At 53.5% G+C, this 21891-nt stretch overlaps 1 protein-coding gene across 2 annotated transcripts in view; it reads left to right on the forward strand.

Annotated features, from left to right (window-relative positions):
• USH1C (USH1 protein network component harmonin) overlaps positions 1 to 9899 on the forward strand; it is a 51029-nt gene extending 41130 nt beyond the window's left edge. The window contains exons 21-27 of one of the 2 annotated variants that reach the window (XM_006142489.2): positions 1867 to 1908; positions 2534 to 2587; positions 2895 to 2994; positions 5561 to 5670; positions 6984 to 7039; positions 8306 to 8414; positions 9478 to 9899. In XM_006142489.2, coding sequence (XP_006142551.1) covers positions 1867 to 1908; positions 2534 to 2587; positions 2895 to 2994; positions 5561 to 5670; positions 6984 to 7039; positions 8306 to 8414; positions 9478 to 9531 — 525 coding nt within the window. In that variant the 3' untranslated portion in view covers positions 9532 to 9899. The remainder of the gene's footprint in view (positions 1 to 1866; positions 1909 to 2533; positions 2588 to 2894; positions 2995 to 5560; positions 5671 to 6983; positions 7040 to 8305; positions 8415 to 9477) is intronic. The other variant, XM_006142490.2, reaches the window with a different exon arrangement.
• Positions 9900 to 21891: the final 11992 nt, after the last annotated feature.

Below are 21891 nucleotides of genomic sequence, written 5' to 3' on the forward strand. Positions count from 1 at the left end.
AGGCGTCAGCTCTGTAGGGGGACATGGATGCCTGCCAGAGGCTGCTCCCGGCCCAGGACTGGGGAGTGACTGGCGACAGCCGATGCAGGTGCACGGGGCCGAGCACTTTGTCTCATACTTTATGTGCATGAGCTCAGTTAGGCTGTGTGACAGCCCCAGGCGGTAAACGCCACGATCATCCCCATGTCATAGGTGACAAGTTCAAGCAGATTTCTCGTGTCCGCCACAGTGCAGCTAGTCACAGCCTAGAACGGAATCCAGAGGTCGGGCTCTGTGACTTAGGCCCTCAAATGCTACACTCCCCGCTTCTCAGAACACTGCTTGCTTCTGTGAGACAGGCACCCAGGAATCCTGTTGTTTAGGGCACAAACGGCCCTCAGAGAGAGAGAAGCAGGAACGTGAGTCTGAGGCTGTAAACTGGGAGCCAAATCCCATGTCCCTGCACACTGACTGGGCAACCCTGGGCATGACCATCTCTGTCAGCCTGTTTCTCCATCTCCCGAATCGGGGCTTGGTCTCCCTCTTCAAGGGCTGGCCCTCTGTGATGGCTTATGAGGGGTCTGAGCTCAGTTTAGAGCAGACACACGTACCTTCCCCTGGCCCATCCCTGAGAACAGGTCCATCTGCATCCTCAGGGCCAGGGAGCGAGGAAGCCCCTGTCCGCACTGCCTTGCACACTGGAAGAAACAGGAAAGGCAGGCCCCTCAGTGACAGACCTCTCTGGCCTGTGGATTTGCTTCATCCTGTCCTCTATCTGCTGCCCCAACACTCCCCAGACCAACTAAGCTGGAGCAGGTTCAAGACCTCTTTGGGACTGAGCCTGAGAGCTGAAGGCTGGTAAGAGGGATGCCGGGCAGTTGCCCAGGGATCTGTCTGTGGATATCGGACCCTCGCCTTGTGCCCAGAGCTTGGTTGCTGTGTGCTGGGCATAGAGGGGTTCGTGACCTCCCCACAGCACTGACCACAGGCCCAGCCTTGGTGTGGCCTAGGGAACAGTGTGCTGAGGGTGGCTCCTCTCAATCCAGTGAGGCCTGTGCAGATCCCGCTGCAGGGCTCTCCTCCATGCCCACCTTGCTGTGGGGCCTGGCCTCGGCTCTGTGGCACTCGGGCTTGGCCTGCAGGCCTACCAGGCTGTGGACAGCACTGGCTCTGCTCACTGTGTGGCTCGCAGGGAAGACCATTCTCACTACCTTGTCCTAAATCTTCGGGACATTGTGCCCACAGCACCCATAAGCCAGGTCCGTGAGCTGAGAGTCCTCCCTCTTTCCCCTGCTAAAGGGCCAACCTGGGCTCCAAGAACCTGGGGTTCTTACCTTCAGGTGCCTTGTGGGTGAGCATTGCATTAGGAACAGTGCCGAGCACAGGCCAGCCCCAGTTCTCACCGCCACCCCACCGCCTGTTGAGTAGGGTTGGCTGCTGCTTTGGGGTCAGAGCCTGGGTGGAGAAGCACTGGGCTTTGTCTCTCAGGGTCTGGGTATGACCATGAGTAGGGACTTGGAAGAGACGAGGCAGGATCTGTAAGACCCAAGGCTGAGGAGGTTAACCTACAGCAAGGTAGAGACTGCCCAGGCCACCAGACTCCAACAGCACCCCTGCACCGCCAATGCCCACCCGTGGACAGTGTAAGGTGGGGGCCTCCAAGCTTCCTCCAGCTTCCTGCTCATCCCTGAGTGCGGTGCCCTGGCCATTGCGCTGCCAGCCTCATCCCTGCACCCCTACCCCAGCCACGCTTGGCCACCCCTGCCCTTCCTCACCTCTGACCACTGGATTCTAAAAAAAAATCTTCCTCTGCTGCCCTGAGCTTGTTTCTGTAGTGACACTCCAGCCCTTTGCTCTGTTGCCCTAAAACCCTCCCTTGTCTTCCAGGATTTCCGGAAATATGAGGAGGACTTTGACCCCTACTCCATGGTAAGAGAGAACTATCCTCTCCTGGGGGGCATAACCCCAGGGATGGGAAGGGGGAGGGAAGGTAGAATTTGGGTATTGACATGGCAAATCGAGGGCCCCCTGGGCCCAGAATGAGGTGAAACCCAGAGGAGCCCCCAGGATGCCCCAAACTGCTCCTTTAAATGGCGCTCCGAGATGCACCACGTCTGCAGTGTGTGTGTGTGTGCGCGCGCATGTGTGCATGTGTGTGTGCGCGCATGTGTGCATGTGTGTGTGCGCGCGCATGTGTGCATGTGTGTGTGCGCGCGCGCATGTGTGCATGTGTGTGTGTGTGTGGTTTACGTCAGCCACACTTCCTGAACACTAACTACACACCAGGCACTGTGCTGTGTGTCTGCAAGGCCTGCTCTTGCCCGTCGTTACAATGATCCCAAGAGTGGATCGGGGACGTGTGTGGCACGTCTGTGTGTGTCCATTGTCCCCCATGGGCCTGGGACCCCAGTTGCAAACTGGTGGGGGTGGCTGGGAAATGTGCCTTTGGCCACGCACTCTAAGGGGCCCATGTCCCCCATCACCTACTCCCCTTCCTCCCCTGCCCCACCCCCATCCTCCAGGCCAACTCAGAGGTCCCCACTTTTCCCTCTAGTTCACCCCAGAACAGATCGTGGGGAAAGATGTCCGGCTTCTGCGCATCAAGAAGGTACCTGGGTCGTGGGGGTGGGAGCCCGGCCTTTACCTGCCTGCCCCTTCCACCTTGGTTCCCTGCTCCCCCTAACTCTCCAGGTGAATCCTCAGTGACCTCTTGGTGACCCCTCAGGACCACACTGTTTTCTGTTCCCCCTGGGGAGTCCTGTCCCGGGAGGGGGCCTCCTGCCCCTTGTCTCCACCCCGTCATGGCAGTGCCGTTGGTCCCATGGCATCTCCTGCGGCCCATCGAGACCTTCCTGGTGCCCATGCCCATAGACTGCTGTCTGTGAGCTCCCTAAGGCTTATTTTCCTCTGACCAGGAGGGGTCCTTAGACCTGGCCCTGGAAGGCGGTGTGGACTCCCCGATCGGGAAGGTGGTGGTCTCAGCAGTTTACGAAGGGGGTGCAGCTGAGAGGCACGGTAAGTGGGAGCCAGCGAGGATGCAGTGGTCAGGCAGGCCCTCCAGGAGAGCAGGCCACTGCCGCCGGAGTGGACCAACTGTCGCCCAAGGCTGCTTCCCACCCAGCCCATCCCTGGGGCCCAACCACTGCCCCCGGCCCTGCAGGGCTCCCAGGCTCACGCTGGAAACATACTTAGAGTCACCAGGTTTGGATAATGACAGGAGGGCCTTCTAGGGGAGTCGGAGAACTCGGGGTACTGGTTGGTGTTCACCTTGTGAAGGTGAGAGGGCTTTCTGGGGAGGGAGCAGTCATGGAAAGGCCGAGAGAAGCCAGCATGCCACCTGTCCTTTCGGGGCTGACAAGAGCCACGTGTGTGTCAGGAGCCAGCCACGTCCAGGTGCTGTTCTGGTACCCGGGCCCTGTCCCTGTGCCTGCGGGTGTCATGTGTGCTAGCTCATGCAGGCCTCACAGCAGCCCTGACTGCAGGCGCTGTCATTACTCTCACGTGCAGCTCGGGAAACCGAGGCACGGGGAGGTTCAACTACTTGTTTAAAACAGGGGGAGGCGGTGGCAGGGCATGAGTCCAAGCCGTCTGGTGGTTTTGTTTTGTGGCTCAACACAAGGGCCATCTGTGCCTGAGGTCTCACTCTGTCCCCGGCAGGAGCCTCTCCCCCACCCCATGTCTCTCTCAAGGCATGATCTTCCTGCTTAGTTCTTCTCCCCTGTCGACAGAAGCACCTCCTGCTGCTGAGCAAAGCCTTGGCAGCCCCAGGTGCAGTCTCTTGCATTGACCCGTCAACCTATTCACCTGTTGCTGTGAAACTCTGATACTGGCGACTTCTTCCAAGGCCAGGATGCTCGTCCATGCTCCTGGGGACTTTGTGAGGCCAAGGTGCCCCTGGGAGGAGCCCAGGCCCTCACCTTCCCAGGACAAAGATGCCCCTTCTGGGCAGTCCTGGGTTGGCATCAGGCTCTCCCACAAGCTGGAGGTGGCAGGATGGAGGTGGTAGAAGGTCAGGGTGGGGAGGGGCTAAAGCAGGAGACAGAGTGAAGGGAAAGCCCTGGTGGTTGGCAGCCAGGCTCCTGTGGTGGGGGGGCAGGGGGCGTGGGAGCCTCAGGTGCAAATCCGGCTCTGCTGCCGTGGCCTCAGTGACCTCGCCCCCGACCAGCCACTACACTCTGAGCCTTCATTTCTTCTTAGGGCAGGAGGGGAGACCCTCAGACAGCCAGCCAGCCAGCCACCATGGCCCACGGTTCCCCGCCCAGCCACACCCTCCTCCTCTGTGGTCATTGCTGTGCCAGCTCCGGGAGGGTTGCTGCTTGTCCCCGGAGTCTGGCAGGGAGAGAGGACCAGGTTGGGCGGTGACACTTCCTGGACCTTCCCTACTTACAGAGCCTCAGCCCACCGCTGCCTTTTTGCCTCTGAGCCTCCATCTTGGGTGTGTGCGAAGTGGAACAGGGAAAGTCACCAGTCCCCATTCCCACAGTCCAGAGATGCTGCTGTCTGCACTTTGGTCCCACACTGCTTTGGACTGACAAGCAGCTGCTGGAAGTTTCCTCAGGAGCACGTGTGTTTTAAGCCACGGTGGCCGCCATCTGCAGTAACATGTCCTACATTCCCACATCCTGATGGGCCGTCATGCTCACAAGGCGTCACGATGCACCCAGAGAGTGTTCTGTGGGTATATCGGGCCTGGGGGAAGTTCTGAAGAAGTTCTGATGTCGAAGGGTGTGGGGAGTCGCACACAATCTGTCCACCCTTGGGGAGCCACGCTGCACGTTAGTGTAGTCGAGGCTCTGACAAGCCTGGGAGTCAGGAACTCTGTTTTGCTTATAACCCAGCTTTTCCTAAACTTAGTAGATCCCGGGGCAGCTTATCCAGGAACACCCACAAACATTTATTAAGTTTCTATTTTGTGCCAGGTGTTATGGGAAGTGCAGGGGGTCTAATGTTGAACCAGAAAGACACTGCCCTCTACAAGCTAGCAGTCCGTGGGAGAGACTATCGGTGAACGAGCCAACACGCAGATGCCTGGTTCCAAGTTGGAAGTGGCTGTAGGAGAGGACCAGGAGGTGGGGGGAGAGTGCTGGGAAAGACCAGCTTTAGATTGGCGGGGTTAGAGGCATGTCACTCCAGACTTAGAAGCAGAGAAAGGGAAGTGTTGCAGGTGGAATGGCATATGTGGGCTCTGGGGCAGGAAAGAGCTTGCATGCTCGAGGCTCCGAAGCAGACCAGCATGGCTGGCCAGCAGAGAGGGACAGCTTGCAGAGCCAACTGGTGTCCTCGCTGGAAGTGCAGGCCTGCCTCCCTCTGCAGTAACCGAGCCCATACGAGAGCCAGTGGCGTGACTCATCACCGGCGTCCTCATTCCACTGAGTGGGTGAGGGTGTGTGGATGGGATGAGAGGAAAGGCCCTTGGAGTAACTGCCTAGAGTTTGCCCTTGTGCTTTCCGAGCTCACTTGAGCTTTCAGAACCCAAGGTCAGGCCTTTTCCCAGCCCTACGGTGACCGACCTTTTGCCAGGCCCTGGGCCGGGCCTTGTCACATACAGCCCAGTTGACCAGTCAGCCTCATCTTGCCGCAGGTGGCATCGTGAAAGGGGATGAGATCATGGCGGTCAATGGCAAGATCGTGATGGACTACACCCTGGCTGAGGCTGAGGCCACCCTGCAGAAGGCCTGGAATCAGGGCGGGGTAAGAACGCGCCCCTCCCTCCTCTCTCCCTTACTTGCTTGCCTCAAACCCTGGCCTCTGCAGCTGGGCTTTATAGTTGGGGTGTCCCATCCCAGGGCGGATATCCATGGTCCAGCCAACCCCTGGGCGACACTCACAGACCCCATCCAGGTGATCTAAATCTAACAGGATGGGATTCAAAAAAATGTCAATTTCTGACCTTGAGTCCAAAAGGCAGTGGCATAGACATGGAGTCTAGAGGAGTAGGCATGGCGGCCCCTCCAGAAAAACTGAAGTTCTTGTCTGAACCACAGGAATCGAGAGTGCCAGGGCTCCTAGAAAGCATTCACAAAGTAGAGGGCCCAGGATGGAGGAGAGGTTGGTGGTGATCTGCTCTGCGCACTTTAGATGCCCGCCATGTAAGGTCTCCCAGGCTGCGCACTGCCCAAGCCGAGAGGGAGCCCTCCTGCAGGTGACAGGTGACAGTGTGACTGGTACCTGCTCATGCTGTGCCATGCACAACCTGTGCACCTGTACGCAGGCAGCCGAGCCTGAGGTAATAAGCTCAGGGCCGAGGAAGCTGACCAGATGGGCCTGGGACCCACATGAAGGGATGTGGAGAAGAGAAGACTCACGGGTAACACGATGGCTGTCTTTGCTGGTCTGAAGGGCTACGTTAGGGCAGTGGGAGAGGTGTTCTCTGTGACCCTTAAGGGCAGAGTTCATTGGATGGAGGGAGGCTCTGGGGGAGAGAGAGAGATTTCAGCTCAGTTCTAGGAGCCGCCGCATGGTGGAGGGGCCCAGCAATTTTAGATCCCTAGCAGTGGGCACACCTGAGCCAACAATGGCAGGGATACCCCCGAGGGGACTCGGGCATTAGGATGGAGAAGCCAGGCAGGCACGCCCCAGCTGGCTGTGCATCAGCACTACATAGGGACCTTGTTAAAATATCGCTTCCCAGGGCCCACTCCAGACTCCAGGGGCCAAGTCCATGAGTCTACACTTGGAAGGAATTCCCCCATGTGATTCTGAGGTTGCTGCCTGGCCAGGTTCATAAATCGCATTTGGGAACTTGGGACCATCCGAGGGCCTTGCAGTCCTGGCCTCTGTGCTTCTGAAGCCTCAGAAGTGGAGACTTTCCCAGATCACAGGGCTCCACCATGGGGCCTATTCCCAACAAAAGGCCCTCCAGCTCTCCCCACACCTGCCTCCCCCTGGGAAGAAGGCCCAACTGGCCAGTCCCGGGGCCGTGGTGCCTAGGAATGGGAGTGGAGAGGGGGCGGACGGACCTCCCACCCTGAGCATGTCCCGCATCACATGGTTTCTCCCCGCAGGACTGGATCGACCTTGTTGTGGCCGTCTGTCCCCCCAAGGAGTACGACGATGAGCTGTAAGTGTGCACGGGCGCTGCCGACCCCCTTCCCCTCCAGATCTGGGCCAGCCTCCATCCAGCCTAAGGAAGGGCCCACACCCCAGCGGCTAGTAGTCGTAGCTCTACAACACTGGGCTAGAGAAATCCCAGAACCCAGTCACTGTCCTCTAGTACTGTCAGAGCTGCCTCCACGCCTGTCTTGGCCGAATTCTTTACCAATGGGAAACTAGGCTCAAGATGTCACACCAAGGCAACAGTGAATTGGAACAGACTCGGAATTTCCTATTCCCCACTCAGAACTGTCTCCCCTAGGCCATCTCCAGTTAGTTTAAAGATTTGCATGCCCAGGACCAGCAGATAGATGGCTTAATGGTTATGTCACTGAACTCCCATGTAGTCAACCACAGTTCAAGTCCTGGATCCAACGTCTTAAAACTCACACCGGGCACATGTGCGTGCATGCCCAATATCCTGAGAGGAGAATGGAGAAGGAATTGTGGTGTGGCCATCCTCCCTGGGGAGTGATTTATCACTTTCTGTCTCTGGCAAATGTACATGCCCTATAGCAAAAATCTCTTTTAAAAACTTTTTTACACGCCCATCCTTCACTCTCCGGAAGTCCTCCTGACGTCTAACTGCACTCACTCGTGCTGCATCTCTAGGCCCAGACCGTGGCTTTCGTCCCCACCCAAGGGCTCTCCAGGCTTTGGCCCTGTCTGTCTTTCTCGGTGATTCCTTAGGTGTCTGTCTCTGTGTCTGTGTGGGTCTCTCTGTCTGTCTCCCTCACCTCCACCTGGCCTGTCAGTTTCTCTCTCCCATCTGTCCTGCCCTTTCCCCTCCATCCCTTTCCTTCTGACTGTCTTGTTTTCCTGCTTCATGCTCCTCTCCATCCCTGGATCTGGTACCCTGCCTCTTGTCATTGTCATTTTGCATCTGTATTTATCTCTGCTGTCCTTTTCCGTCTCTCTCTGCCTCTGCGGTGTCTCACCTCCTTCCTCAGCCCATCGCATCACCTCCCTGCCCCTCACCCACCCCACACTCACACGCTCCCAGGTCATGCCCCTGCTTGCCCGTCATGGCTGTACCTGTCTGCTTCCCTGTCCGACAAAGGCTGAGTTCTGTGCATGTTTTGGAGAAACTCCGGTCTGTTAGTCCCTGATTCTGGAACCAAGGGCCTAGGCGGGCCCCCCGGGCAGGCGCCAATGGAAGGGAGAGGTCCGGTGGAGTTCTGTCTGGAATAACCAAGCCCTGTTTTCTCTTTCCTGCTCTGCTCTGCGTACGTAGCTCTTCTCTTCCCTCCTCTGCAGCCGAAAGCCCCCCGCCGGTCCGCAAGCTCCTTGAAGACCGTGCTCCTGTGCATAGACATGGGTTCCTCCTGCAGCTGGAGCCCACGGTGAATAGGCGGGCGGGCTGCAGGCCCCGTTTGCCCGCGCTGCGTGCAGTGGCCACCTGCTGCCCATGCTGTGGGCAGGTTCTTTGGACTGGCATCTGGAGAAGTACACAGGGGCCAACCCTGAAGTGCCACCTGGAACCTGCTGTTGGTCACACAGGGATTCTGCTGGACTCGGACTCTTCCATTTGGGAGGATGCAGAGCCCTGGCTGTAGCACTTGTTTGGGACTCAGCTGTCCTGAGGCAGGTCCCACCTAGTACCCAAATGAGCAGGATGGAGCACTGAGCACCATCAGTGTCTCGAACCAGGCATAAGGACGCCCAGGCTGAATTTCTCCCCAGGGGCATCCTCAGAGAAAGGTGCCTCCTCTCCTGTGAATGCCACTCTGCCCGGAGCCCCTGCTCCACTGGCCCGTGCTTGGGCAGAGTAAGGCTATTAAGAGGTTTTGGGGACTGGTCCAAAGAACCAGAGTTGGCAAATTAAGAGTTTCCACGTCTTGTCGCGCCCTGTCCTCCGCACCTTCTCCCTCCCTTGGCCGGAGCCTCTATCTATGGGACATTCTGTGAAGCCCCGCTCTGGGATGTGCTTCCCATCCTGTGACAGGGCTGTGCCCAAGGACAGAGCTGGCAGGTGGCTGTGGAACTGGTGTTTGATGTGGCTGGAAGCCCACAGCTGGCAGCATCTGGAGCAGACCCAGGCCTGGACTTGTTGACATTTCTGCTACAAGTTTCCCAAAACATGAGGGCCTCACACTCCCAGGACAGTCGCCCTGCTATACTGTGGCTTCTGGGATAGCCTGAGTGGCCCTGTGTTTCTGTCCCTTGCTCTTGGCAAGGGGCCCCCTACCCCTCTTCCTGCCTGTCCCCCCTTCCCATGTAGGCATCCCCTCTGCTTTCTCCCTGGCTTCTGTGTGCTGTGGCTGTGGCTGAGGTGTAGCCACTTGGGGCCCCCAAAGGTTGGCAGGGCCTCAAGCTGCCGGGTCGGTGCCCCCTACCCGGGCCTTACTCAGGCTGCATGTGTACCTGCAAGGCCTGCAGCACCTGTCTGCCTTCTCTTCCCCACAGGACCTTCTTCTGAAGCCCAGAGGAGAAACCGCATCAGCCTCCAGAAGCCGCTGAGCTCTGAGCCCACCTCCTGTCACCTCCTGCTGTGAGAGAGGCTGGCCTGCAAGCTCCAGGAGGCGACCTGGACACCCACATCCAGCACCCAGCATGCTCAAACTCCCTTTGACCCTGAACTCAGGACCACCTGGGGCCCTCTTCTGAAAGCTGATAGAGAGGGCGGGGGTGCCAGCCCTCCTGGACAGCTCAGGGATCAGACTCAGGTCTTTCCTCTAGCCCTGTGGGTTTGGCTTCTCCTAGCCCTGGGGGACGCCTCCCTGGATCTCTAAGAAGTCCTGAGTCTCTCTCAGCCCACTCCTCTCGCTCTGGCTGGGATTCCGCTGCAAACCTTGCTCTAGCTCATTAATAAACACAAATCTTTTCCAGCTTATGGGAGTGAGTGTGGATTTGGACAGCAGATTCAAGCTGCCAAACAAAAAAATTTATAATATAAGGTTTTGGCCTCCCATTCAAGGGTGAGAAACAGGCCCCTGGGTGGTGATCTGAGTCTGACATGACCGATGTGACCACATGGCCAGGGCTGGCTTGGAGCCAAGGGTTGAGGCAGCAGGACACCAGTGAGGCCGGGCTTTGGTGTCTTCTCCACAGAGATGGCAGGAAATGAAGTCCGTGTGGCAGAAAGCACAGCCAAGACAGAAGCTAAAAGGGTCACCTCACGGTGTAGGGTGTCCCAGCTTCTCTCAAGGATGACACAGCCACCGCTGCTTCTCCTGAGGCCACCAAAGCAGGCTGTGGTGGAGGGAGGACAGGGCTCCATTCCCTGCATGGAATTATATCCAGCAGAACCTCTGGAAGGAAGACGAAAGCTCGAGGCGGAGGGTGCAACTCAGGGGCCTGCAGGGGACGGTCAAGGCCCTCCTGGTTACAAGGGCCGGGACGCTGGCTCCAGTGCAGAGAGCTGGGTTGTGTCAGTACAGGCATCTTGTGGAAATCCAAGCTGAGGAGACGTGGTGGCCAGGCCTCCTGAGAACGGGAACTGGCAGGCGATTCTATGGGAAGAGGTCTTGGGGGAGCAGCTCCCATAGTCCCTGGGTGGCTGTCACAGCCTCTCAGCTTCTTGTAGCAGGGAGACCTCCTGCCTCCGCCTCCACTTCCTCTGCTTCCTCAGAGCTCAGCCAAACCGCCATCACTTGCCTAACGCTCACAGCCTTTCAGCTACCGATCCACTGCCGCCCGGCTCTGTCTCCACTCCCCAGTCCAAATCCCCAAAGTAGAATCTGATTGGGATGCACTTCAGTTACCAAGGCCAAGCGTTCTGCAGCCTGTGTTGGCCGAGGACTGCCCTGTGCCAGCCACTCCATCCTACACGCACGGTCACTCCTCCATCCTGGCGCCTTCTGTGTCCAGCCAACCCAGCAGCCATGAGCCCAGCAATCCAGCCCACAGATACAGCCTGTGTGCCACCTTGGAATCTGACTCCTGTCCATGCATATCCCGAAAAACTGAGCCAAGAAGTGGGGGGTGACTTGTGCTGCATTCGTTGGTGGCAAGGCTGCACTTTCTACCGCGCCACACAGTGAAAACAAACCTAAAAAGGCTGGGAATTGGAGGGCGCCCTTTGACCCTGAACTTCGGGCATTCCTTCCATCTCATTGAAGTTGCTTCCCACAGCTGGTCCCCAGGGTTTGCCCAGCTGGCTTTGTGCTCTCACCTCGGTACTGGAAGTCGGAGGTGAAAGGGCTTCATTTGGGGCCACTGCGCTTCTGAGAAACATTCCCTTTGGGCCTGTGCAGGCTGGGAAGCTGCTCTTGTCCAGTTCCAGCCTAATTCCCAAGACTGAGATTTGGATAAGGATCTGTTTCCAGAGCTGAGAGCTTTGTTCTTTCCTGGCCCTGTAGTGACAGTTCCCAACTCCCTGGAGTAGGCATGGCCCCGGGGGAGGAAGGTGGGGCTGTCTGAGGCAAGGAGAAGGTAGAAGGCCTCAGTTGTCCTTCTGGGGCCTGAGGTTTGTAGCCCAGGACTCACCTACCATAGATCCTGCCATCTCTCTTCTGAAAATAAGGTTACCACTAACTGTGAGTGTTTAGCATGCGTCAAGCACTGAGCTAAGTGCGCACCTTCAGGGACACCATTATCCTCATTGAGGGAATGGAGGCGCCAAGGTTAAGTAACGTGCCTGAGGCGAGATAGGCCGTAGGTGGCAGAGCCAAGGTTCAGACCCAGGCAGGGCCACTGCAGGACTCCCCATCCGTATGATCCCTCTGGCTTCTACTTTCTCTCTGCTTCCTTGTGTCTTCCGCTCTGCAGAGTAAGCCAGCCTAAGCCTGGATTGGTGATGTCTATCCTGCTTTTTGTTGTCTTTTATTTTGTTTCCTTTGATTTTAGGTTTTTGCCATAAGGCGCGTGCACTCACTGTAGAGAGACAGTGAGAGGTGAAGTGAGCAATCGTCCCCAAGAGGGGATGGCCATGCTGTAATACCTTCTCCTCCATTTTCCTGGGATTCTGGAAATGCACGTACACATACACAGCATGATTTTCAAGCCTCTGGGTCTAGGATTCAAACTGTGGTTTGCCATGTGGGAGTCTAGTACCTTACCCGCTACTCCACCTGCTGGCCCCTTGTCCTGCTTTAGACATCAGTGGCTCTCTTGCTTTCCTTGGGACAAGTCCAAACTCTTAGCCTGGAGTTCGAAGCCCTATATCACCTGGCCTCCAACAGCGTCTCCAGCCTGTCCCTTGCCACTTGCTCCTTTTGCTTCAGCCACGTCGAACTCTCCCATGTGCCGCGGCTTCTCGGCGTCCCTGCCCGCCTCGTGCCCACGTGAACGTCTGTGCACTCTTCAAGACCTCAGTCAGTTGTAAAAGGGGAGCAGAGGGCCTGGCATGGAACGAGGGCTCAGTCAGTGTGAGCTCACTGCCCCCCTCACCCCCGCCCCCCCCACACACAGACCCTTTAGATCGCAAGTGACAGAAACCCAACACAAGGCCTTCGATTAAGGGGAAGCTCCAGGAGCATCCGATGTCAGGTTTGGCTGGATCCGGAGGCTGAAATAATGGCCTCAGGCATCATTTGTTCTGGCCCGTGGTGTTAGTCAGGGTCCTCGAGAGAAACAGAAGCAATTGGACATATATATATACACGTATGTATATATATGTATACATATAGAGAGAGAATCCAATTATGGTGTTGGTGGGTGGGCCTTTGGGAGGTGGCTGGGATTGGATGAGGTCACGAGGGGGACTGCCACGGTAACTCCCATGGGAGCTTTAGCAGAAGAGCAGACACACAGACATGCATGCTTTGAGCTGTGCAAGCTCTCACCATGTGAGCCCTGTGCCACCTCTGGGCTCTGCAAAGTCCTCACTGACAAGAAGACCCTTACCAGATGTGGCCCTTGACCTTGGGCTTACAAAAACAGGAGCTAAATAAACTTCTATTCTTATAAATTATCACTGTGGTGTTCAGTTGTTAACAACAGAAAAATGGACTGAAACAACCTGTACGTTTGGGACCGTTACCAAGAATAGAGTTTGCAGGACTGGAAACTGAATGGTGGGTGAGGTCCAGGCCAAGGACACTACTTTACACTACTGTGGACTTCACTGTTTTTAGAGATTTTTGCTATAGCATATGTACGCTCACCGAAGAGACAGGAAGCAATAAAACACCCTCCCCGGGGCGGGGGGATGTCCACACCGCAATCCCTTCTCCATTCTCCTCTTGGGACTTCGGATACACACACACATGTGCCTGTCATGAGTTTTAAACCACTGGGTCCAGGACTAGAACTGTGGTCAGTAACATGGGAGTCCAACGACATAACCACTATGCCATCTGCTGGTCCTACTATGGACTTTATAAACCCATGCAGGACCACACATTTATTAAAAGTATTTTCAGGACCAGCAGTTAGCGTAATGCCTTTGTCATTGGACTCCCATGTAGCCAACTGCAGTTCGAGTCCCGTGCCCAAGATCCCAAGAGGAGAATGGAAGAGAAAGGATTGCGGCGTGGCCATCCCCCCACCCCCCCCCTGGGGGGAGGGGGTGATTTCTCCCTTTCTGTCTCTCTGTCTCTGTCTTTCTGGCGAGTAGCAAAAACCTCTCAAAAAAAAAAGTATTTTATTTAATAATAAATTAACTGTAGCTTACTATAAATTTTCTACATTATAATTTATTTGATTTTTAAACTTTTTGACTCTTTTGTAATAAAATTTAACTTAAACACAAACACGTGCAAAAACATGATATAACCATACAAAAAATATGTTTTTATTTATATCCCTATCTATAAGTTGTTTTCTATTTAATTTTTCTTTTTTACTTTTTAAACTTTTTTGTTAAAAACAAGGCACAAGGGCCAGCAGGTGGCGTGGCAGTTAAAGGTGCTAGACTCCCACATAGCTGACTAGGGTTCGAGTCCTGGACCTGGAGGCTTGCTTTCTAACTCTCTCTCTCTGATCTCTCTCTCTCTCTCTCACTGTCTCTCTCTGGTAAGTAAATGTGTCCTATAGCAAATTAATAATAATAATAATAAATAATAATAAAGAGCATTAAATAAGTTCTGTAAAAAAAAAAAACCTAAGGCACACATTCCTTAGCAGAGACCGCCACAGTCAGAGTCGTCGATATCACTATCTTCCACCTCCACATTGCGGACCACAGGAAGGGCCATGATGAACAAAACAACCCCAGAGTAAATCGAGTACAAGAGAAAAATGATACAATCAGGAGACGTGGTAAACAGGAAATGTGAGGCTGCTGCCCGTGTGACCGGCATGCTACATGACAGCGAGCGTTTTTGTAAGAAGGAGTAGGGGCTGCGGTAACGACAGTAAACACGCGAACCAGGAGCGGCCCTTTACTCTCATGAGGTTTATACACTGTGCGTGCTCGTACATGCTATACTTTCACATGACTGGCCACGCAGGAGGCTCGTTTCCACCTGCATCACACAAACACGAGAGTAACGCGTCAGCTCTGCTGTTACGGTGGTACGATGTCACTGGGTGACAGGAATTTCTCAGCTCCATTCTATTTGCATGGGACTGCTGTCAGATACATGGCTCTTCAGTGACCAAAACATGACTGTGCTGCACGAGACTATACATATAAATAGAGAGAGAGAAACAGGGCGAGGGGGGGAGAGGCACTGATTTCAATGAATTGGCCAATGCGATTATGAAGACTCACAGGGTCAAAATCTGCAAGGCAGGCCAGAGGGCAGAGACCCAGGGAAGAGTTGACATTGCGGTGAGAGTTCAGAGAAGTCTGCTGGAACAAAGCCCTCTTCCTCAGGGACGTCGATAAGGTCTTCAACTGATTGGATGAGGCCCACCCATACCAGGGAGGGTAATAGCTCATATCCACTGATTGAAATATTAATCCCTTCTAAAAATACCTTCACAGCAACATCCAGCCACGTGTGACCACGTGTCCGGGTTCAGTGGCCTGGCCAGGGTGATGTACACAGTTAGCCATCACACCGTCGCGTAGCACCACGGCCCTCTGTTAGCGTCACTCTCACGTGAGCTCTGCTCTCGGGATGCAAAGATGACCTCCAGTATCCTAAATGCATCCCACCAGCTTGGGCAGCCCCTGTGGGAAAAGCACGCTCTCTCTGCTAGTCCCAGCTGGATGCTGCGGGTTTACTCTGATTAGCTCAAGCTAGGGCAGACCTGGGCACGTCCCCACTCATGTGGTCAGGGTTAACGTCAGCCCCACCAGCACCACGTGGACTAAGTGAAGGGAAGAGGAGCTCCATAAAGGAATCGGGGTGCTGTACAGCAGCAGGGAAAAGGGGTCTAGACAAGCGTAAAGGGCACCCCCGTCCCAGAAGCACTCTCCCTCCTTTCCTTCTGTCCTTCCCTTTTCCTCTCCCTGTGACCTGCTTGGGCGGACCAGCTACTTGGTACGCATGGCGTGGGGGGGGGGAGCTGAAGGGTCCACTCTGACTGCAGGACCCCTAGGTAAAGATACTGGGGTCCTAACACTTGCTCCCCAAATCCTGGGAAGCAAGAACTGAAATCTGCCCTTGACACGTTACTTCATCTCCCTCGTAGTTTCTTCAACTACAAAAGGGATATAAACAGAAGCCACTTCATAGAATTGTGAGGATCAAAAGAAATATAAATAAAGTTCTTGGCAACAGTTCCTGGCTCCCTAATTAATGTTAACTTTGAAAAATCCTGGGGTAGATGCTATAAAAAGAGCCTCTTAGGGCCCATTTCACCCTTGAGGATGGGGCTCTGAGGCAAAGGGTTGCTCCTTACCGGCTTCTGTGCCCCCCACACTCTTCCCCTGTGTGTGTTAGCTGTGGGGAGCCCTCCATACACCTGCTTGTCCCTGTCTCTAGGGGAGTGACCTTCACTCCTCCCACAGGCCACCAGCTGAGCATGTGTGCATGCCCACATGTGCATGATGGCTTTTTAATATTCATCTTTGGGGGGGCCAGCAGGTAATGTAGTGGTTAAGGCATTGGATTTCCACATGGCCAACTGTGTTTCAAGTCCTGGACCTAGCAGCTTGAAATTCACACCAGGAACATGTGCATATATGCCCGAAATCCTAGGAAGAGAATAGAGCAGAAGGGATTGCAGCATGTCCATCCCCCTGGGGGTGATTTCTCACTTTCCTTCTCACCATCTTTCTCTGTCTCTCTCCAGCGAGTGCACACACCCTGTGGTAAAAACTTAAAAAAGAAAAAGAAATTCGGGCCACTCCTGGTGCTGCCTGTGTGCTTGTATGGTGAGGACTTGGTACCTCTTTTGTGAAGCAGCTGCTGAGCATATTCCAGAATCACCATGGCTGACGAAAAGCCCAAGGAAGGCGTCAAGACTGAGAACAACGATCATATTAAGTTGAAGGTGGCTGCAGGATGGTTCTGGGGTGCAGCTTAAGATCAAGAGGCATATACCGCCTTGTAAGCCAGTGCGAGCCTATGGGGAACGACAGGGTTTGTCGATGGGCAGATCAGATTCCGATCTGATGGGCAGCTGATCAATGAAACAGACACACCTGCACAGCTGGAAATGGAGCATGAAGAAACACTTGTGTTCCAACAACAGGTGGGAACCCGCTCCTTTACTCCGGAACTCTGGTCCAAGACCACATTCTCGATTAGAAAACCACCATGGGTTTCCCCACGTCCTACTACAGTGTAGTCTTCTCTGCTCTTTCATTTTCCCTTCCCCATTCCTTTACTGCACATGAAGTAACTGGTGTGTGTGCACGAGCATACTGCAGGTTTTTAAAACAACGAAATGGTCAATGGTGTGTTTTGATTGACATCAAATGGAGATGGGATGGGAAAATACTGATTCTGTGAAAATATCCCCTTTCTCTGTTAGAGGCAGCTCATCCAGCTCTTGTCTTTATGTTCTAGTAAGTTATTTTGCCCTCGCGGTTTTAACAAAAAAAAAAAAGAAAAGAAAAAAACACAACAACATAAAAATCCTTGCATACTTTGTGTGGTTGGAGAATTTTAATGTTTTTATTTATTGTAAAACCCAGGACAATTTTATAACTTATTTTGTCTGTAGCTGTTACGTGTAGGGCAATCTGTCTTTAAGTAAGGGCAAATTACTCTTAATGAAAAAAAAAGGACTCCTCGTCTTGTTGTTTAAATAAACTTCTTGTCTTAAAAAAAATCAGTTTTAGTAATTATATCCTGAATGTGCACACAAAATAGGAGACGGATTTCTTGTCAATGACCTTACTGTAACCCTTGCCCCAGGCCTTAGCCCTGGGGTGATGTGATGCCAGCCTAGGAAGCATCTCCTTCCGGAGCACAGGCCTGAGAATCATGAATTCTTGGCATTTACACGCAGAGACAGAGTGCTGTCCCCTTCCCCTCTTAAAAGGAGAGGGGGAGACACCCAACTTTTCATCTTTGAGAAGGAGGAGAGTGAATCAGTGATTCTCATCCTAACCCTTTGGACTGTAACTCCCTAGGGAGAGAGCAACAAGCTAGTCTTCCTGGCACCCTGGGGCTTGACATCAAGACTGGGCTGCCATCTCTTGGCCCTCTTGGGGATTAGTAAACTTTTCTTCGTCTTCTTTTTTATAAATTTTGGTAAAATACACACAATATAAAACTTACTATCTTGGGAACCAGCAGTTAGCGTAATGGCTATGTCGCTGGATTCCCACGTAGTCGACCGCGGTTCGTGTCCCGGACCCAGTGGCTTAAAACTCACGCTGGGTGCGTGTGCGTGCGTGCCCAAGATCCCAAGAGGAGAATGGAGGAGAAGGGATTGCGGCGTGACCATCCCCCCTGGGGGGTGATTTCTCGCTTTCTGTCTCTCTGTCTCTCTCTGTCTGTCTGGCGAGCGCACGCGCCCTAGAGTGAAAATCTCTCAAAAAAAAAAAAAAAAACTTACTATCTTAATCATGTCTTTCTTTTATGAGAAAGAGGTGTGGGGGTGGGGAGGGAGAGGCAGTGATACAGGTTTCTGACAAGGTCTTGCTGTGCCATGATCTTCCTGCCCCAGCCTCCCAGTTAGCTCGGATTAAGGCTCATTGTGTTCACGTGAACCCAGGGACTGAATCTGGGCCTCCCATATGGCTTCCGGCTTCCTGAGTGATGGTGCTACCTGGCCACATTGCATAACGTACATTCACATTGTCTTGCAACCCCACCATCCATCTCCAGAACTCTCTTCACCTTGCAAAACTGAAACTCTGTACCCGTTAAACGATAACTCCCTATTTCCTCTGCCCCTAGTCCCTGCAACCACCATTCTCCGTTCCATCTCTATGACCCTGATCCTTCTGGGTACCTCTTATGGGTGGAATCATGCAGTATTTGTCTTTTGTGACTGATTTGTCTCACTTAGCATAATGTCCTCAAGGTTCATCCATGCTATAGCGTGTGTTGAATTTCCTTCTCCCTTTTAACTTGTATTTATGTATTTATTTTTAGATTTTTTTTTTTTGGAGAGATTTTCACTGTAGGGCGCGTGCGCTCGCCAGACAGACAGAGAGAGACATAGAGACAGAAAGCGAGAAATCACCCCCCAGGGGGGATGGTCACGCCGCAATCCCTTCTCCTCCATTCTCCTCTCGGGATCTTGGGCATGCACGCACACGCGCCCGGCGTGAGTTTTAAGCCACCGGGTCCGGGACACGAACCGCGGTCGACTACGTGGGAGTCCAGCGACATAGCCATTACGCTAACTGCTGGTTCCCTATTTTTAGATTTTTGACATAGGGCACATGCACTTGCCAGAGAGACAGAGAATGAGGGAAAATAAGAAAGCACCCCCCCTGGGAGGGGTCACCCACAATCCCTTCTCCTCCACTTTCCTCTGGGGATTTTTGGCATGCAGGCACATGTATGTGGCTGGCGTGTTTTTCAAGCCATTGGGTCACGGACTCAAACCATGGAATTAGCCAAGTGGGGTCCAGTGCCTTAACCACCATGCCACCTGCTGGCCCCATGAATTTCCTTTTTTTTAAGGTTGAATAATATTCTGTTTTACATATATAACATATTTTAGTTAGCTAAGCCAACTGGCAGTGAGCACTTGGGTTGCTTCTGCCATTTGATTATTGTGAATAATGATTTTATGAACACAGTGTACAACGATTTCTTCGAGATTCTGCTTTCAATTATCTTGGGTATATACACTGAAATGAAATTTCTGGATACATTTTACTATCCTTTTGGAATAGAACTATTAGCTAGACAAATAGCTACAGATTTAATTCCCATGGTATGCAAAGGGCAAAGCACTTCTAGGAAAAGTGAAAGCAAAAATTCCTTTTCTTTATGTCCTATACCTTTCCAAGTCTCAGGAGGGTAGAGCTTTTTAACACCGAGAAACCCACAGACATAACTCCCAAAGACCAAAGAGGGAGCTCCTTAGGTATAGGCTCTGTATTCCCCACTCTGTCTCCAGCAGTTACAGATCCCCCATCCACACCAACTTGGTAGGACATGAGCATGAGAGTCCAGTCCACTGACTTCAATCCAGGTTTTCCATTTTGCTGGGAGAATGACAAGGGGGAATGTGGGAAGAACAAGCCCCTGCCCACTGCAACAGAGGCAGGTGAGGAGAGTGCTGGAGGGAGAGAACCCCAAAGACCCAGGACTTCCCCAGAGACAGGTGTCCCTGTTACAGATAGACATGACTTTGAGCATGCGCCGCTTGGTACCGATGTCCTGGATGCATTCCCGTCAGGATGCACAACCACACCTTCTTCCCCGTACTCGCTCACAGAGTTCCACGTATGGATGATGCCACGCGCTTGGTTCATTTGGGTTTTGTTTGTTTGTCGCTTGTTTGTGCCAGTCCCCTACTGAGGAGCATTTGGGTTGATTCCAACATTACGACTTGTGCTACAGAGGATGTCCTTTCATGCCTGAAATACACTTACCTAGAGAGTTTCAAAGTACCTCTCACAGCGTCCACTCATGGGCAGCATGGGGGGCGTCCTCTGTCCAGCTCGCTGCAGGGAAGGGTGGAGTTTGCCCACAGTCACACAGCGCGTTTGTGCTAGAGGTGGCAGACACCGGTCCCCAGGACGTCAGGCCTAGTTCTCCCTGTCCCAGGTGACGCTCCCTCAATGGTTCTTTTTAGTCGGGCCCAGCCTGGGCAGGACTTTTTATTTATTTTCAATGAAGAGGCAAGCGCAGGGGTTGTGCCAGGCACTGTGTGGCAAGGGAGAGACCACCAGGTAATCCTCAGCGATTGAGAAGCTGCCGTCTGTGATCACCCAGGGAACGAAGTAGCTTGGACAGCTCCCTGACTTACGAAGCACACGCACGCCCAGGATCTCATGTGATTCTCGGGGCGGGGGCATTTTTTTTATAGTTTCCATTTATTACAGAGCAGGATGATGTCCTGCCCCAAATCACACAAGTCGTAGTGGCAAAGCCAGGACTAGTGACCCTGTTCTGTAGAAATAAGCATATTGTTACTAGCAAAGAGAAAAAAATAGCATTGCTGACAGTTTGGGAAATGAAATTCCAACTACAAAAAACTAATGAACAGCATTGCAGAAAGTAAGGGAAAACTTGGGGCAACAGCAACAAACCCTAAAATAAAAAACGTTGATGTGATCGTGGGCACATCAGCTCTCGTCTCATTTTTAAAGGAAAGGAACGGCGATGACACCCGCCAGCATGACAGCTAGCACAGACTGAGCCCCACCCTGCCCCGTTTCCAAGTCTGAGCATTCGATGCCTATTTTAAATAGTTATCCTACTAGGAGATACATGATTTTGCTTCCTGTTTTCCACCTCATAACCTTTTCATATATGGCTGTGCGGATTCAGCTGTCACTATTCAGGTGGTTTCATTTTCCAGGTTGGTTGACTCCTGTCCCCCCGTGCTAAACAGTTACTGCCACCAAGTTTTCAGTACTTTAGCTGATGCGCCCAGAAACCTGAAGGTAGAGACGGAGGCCTCTGGAACCCGAGTTCTTGTCCTCTGTCCAGGTGCCTGGGCTCTGGCATCTGCAAGGCCTGGGTCAGTGCTGAGGCCTCGCCTAGCACTGGAAAGGGGGTGGGGGGCTTCAGAGCAGCTCAGCACAGGCTCAGGGAGCGTGCAGGGAAGAGGGATGAAGGGGTCTTCCTTGATGTTCTGCCCTCTTCCTGTGAGCGTGTGCTCTCTCTGTACCCTATGCGGGAAGTTCTTGAATCTAACCCCCAAATCTGTTCTTTCTACGTATGATGTAAACGCTGGGCCATGAGAATCTTTCCAGAAAGGATATGAAGACAAAACGTCATCTTTATGACTTCATGGTGTCCATGAGCCAGTTTCAGGCTGTCTCAGGTCAGTTGGGACTTTGAGTCTCTTTACCCCTGGCGTCCCTTTGGCCGGATACATTTCTAAAGCACCCTCTTTTCCAGCCACCAGCTGGCACCATTCTACCAACTGGCTGCATGGGCTTGTTAGACAATAGTTAGACAAAAGCGGGTGGGATGGAGGGTGGGGGGATCTAGGGAGTTGGTTCAGACCGAGCTTCCTCATTCACTGGCAGTAGGCCCTGGGTCCCTCATATCCCTCGCCTGAGCTTGCTTCCTCTTGAGAAAACTGGAGGCGATTTTAACCTATACTAGCAGGAGTCTGGGGAGATTCCGTGTGTGAAGCTCCGGATCCCCTACTGCATGCCTTAAAGCACTTTATGAAAAGTTCCAGCGCTTCCCCACCTTCCTTCTCCCAAGGCGACGTTCTTCACTGCTTTTCTCTCTTGTGGCGTGGTGGCTGCCCCACCAGGACCCCCTGATCTCACTCTGTCCTTTACCCGCCATGCCCAGGTGCGCTCATTCCGGACCTGGAACCTGCCCACCCTGAGCCCACGAGGACCGTCCACCCCTCTTCTGCGCCCCCTACTCTCCCATCCAGACTCAAGCATGCCCACCTCCCACCTGCCCTCCCCCTGTCCCCAGCGCACGCGCGCAATGGGGC

This window comes from Tupaia chinensis, unplaced genomic scaffold (genome assembly GCF_000334495.1).
Source record: "Tupaia chinensis unplaced genomic scaffold, TupChi_1.0 Scaffold000077_1, whole genome shotgun sequence".
NCBI classification, from domain to species: Eukaryota; Metazoa; Chordata; class Mammalia; order Scandentia; family Tupaiidae; genus Tupaia; species Tupaia belangeri.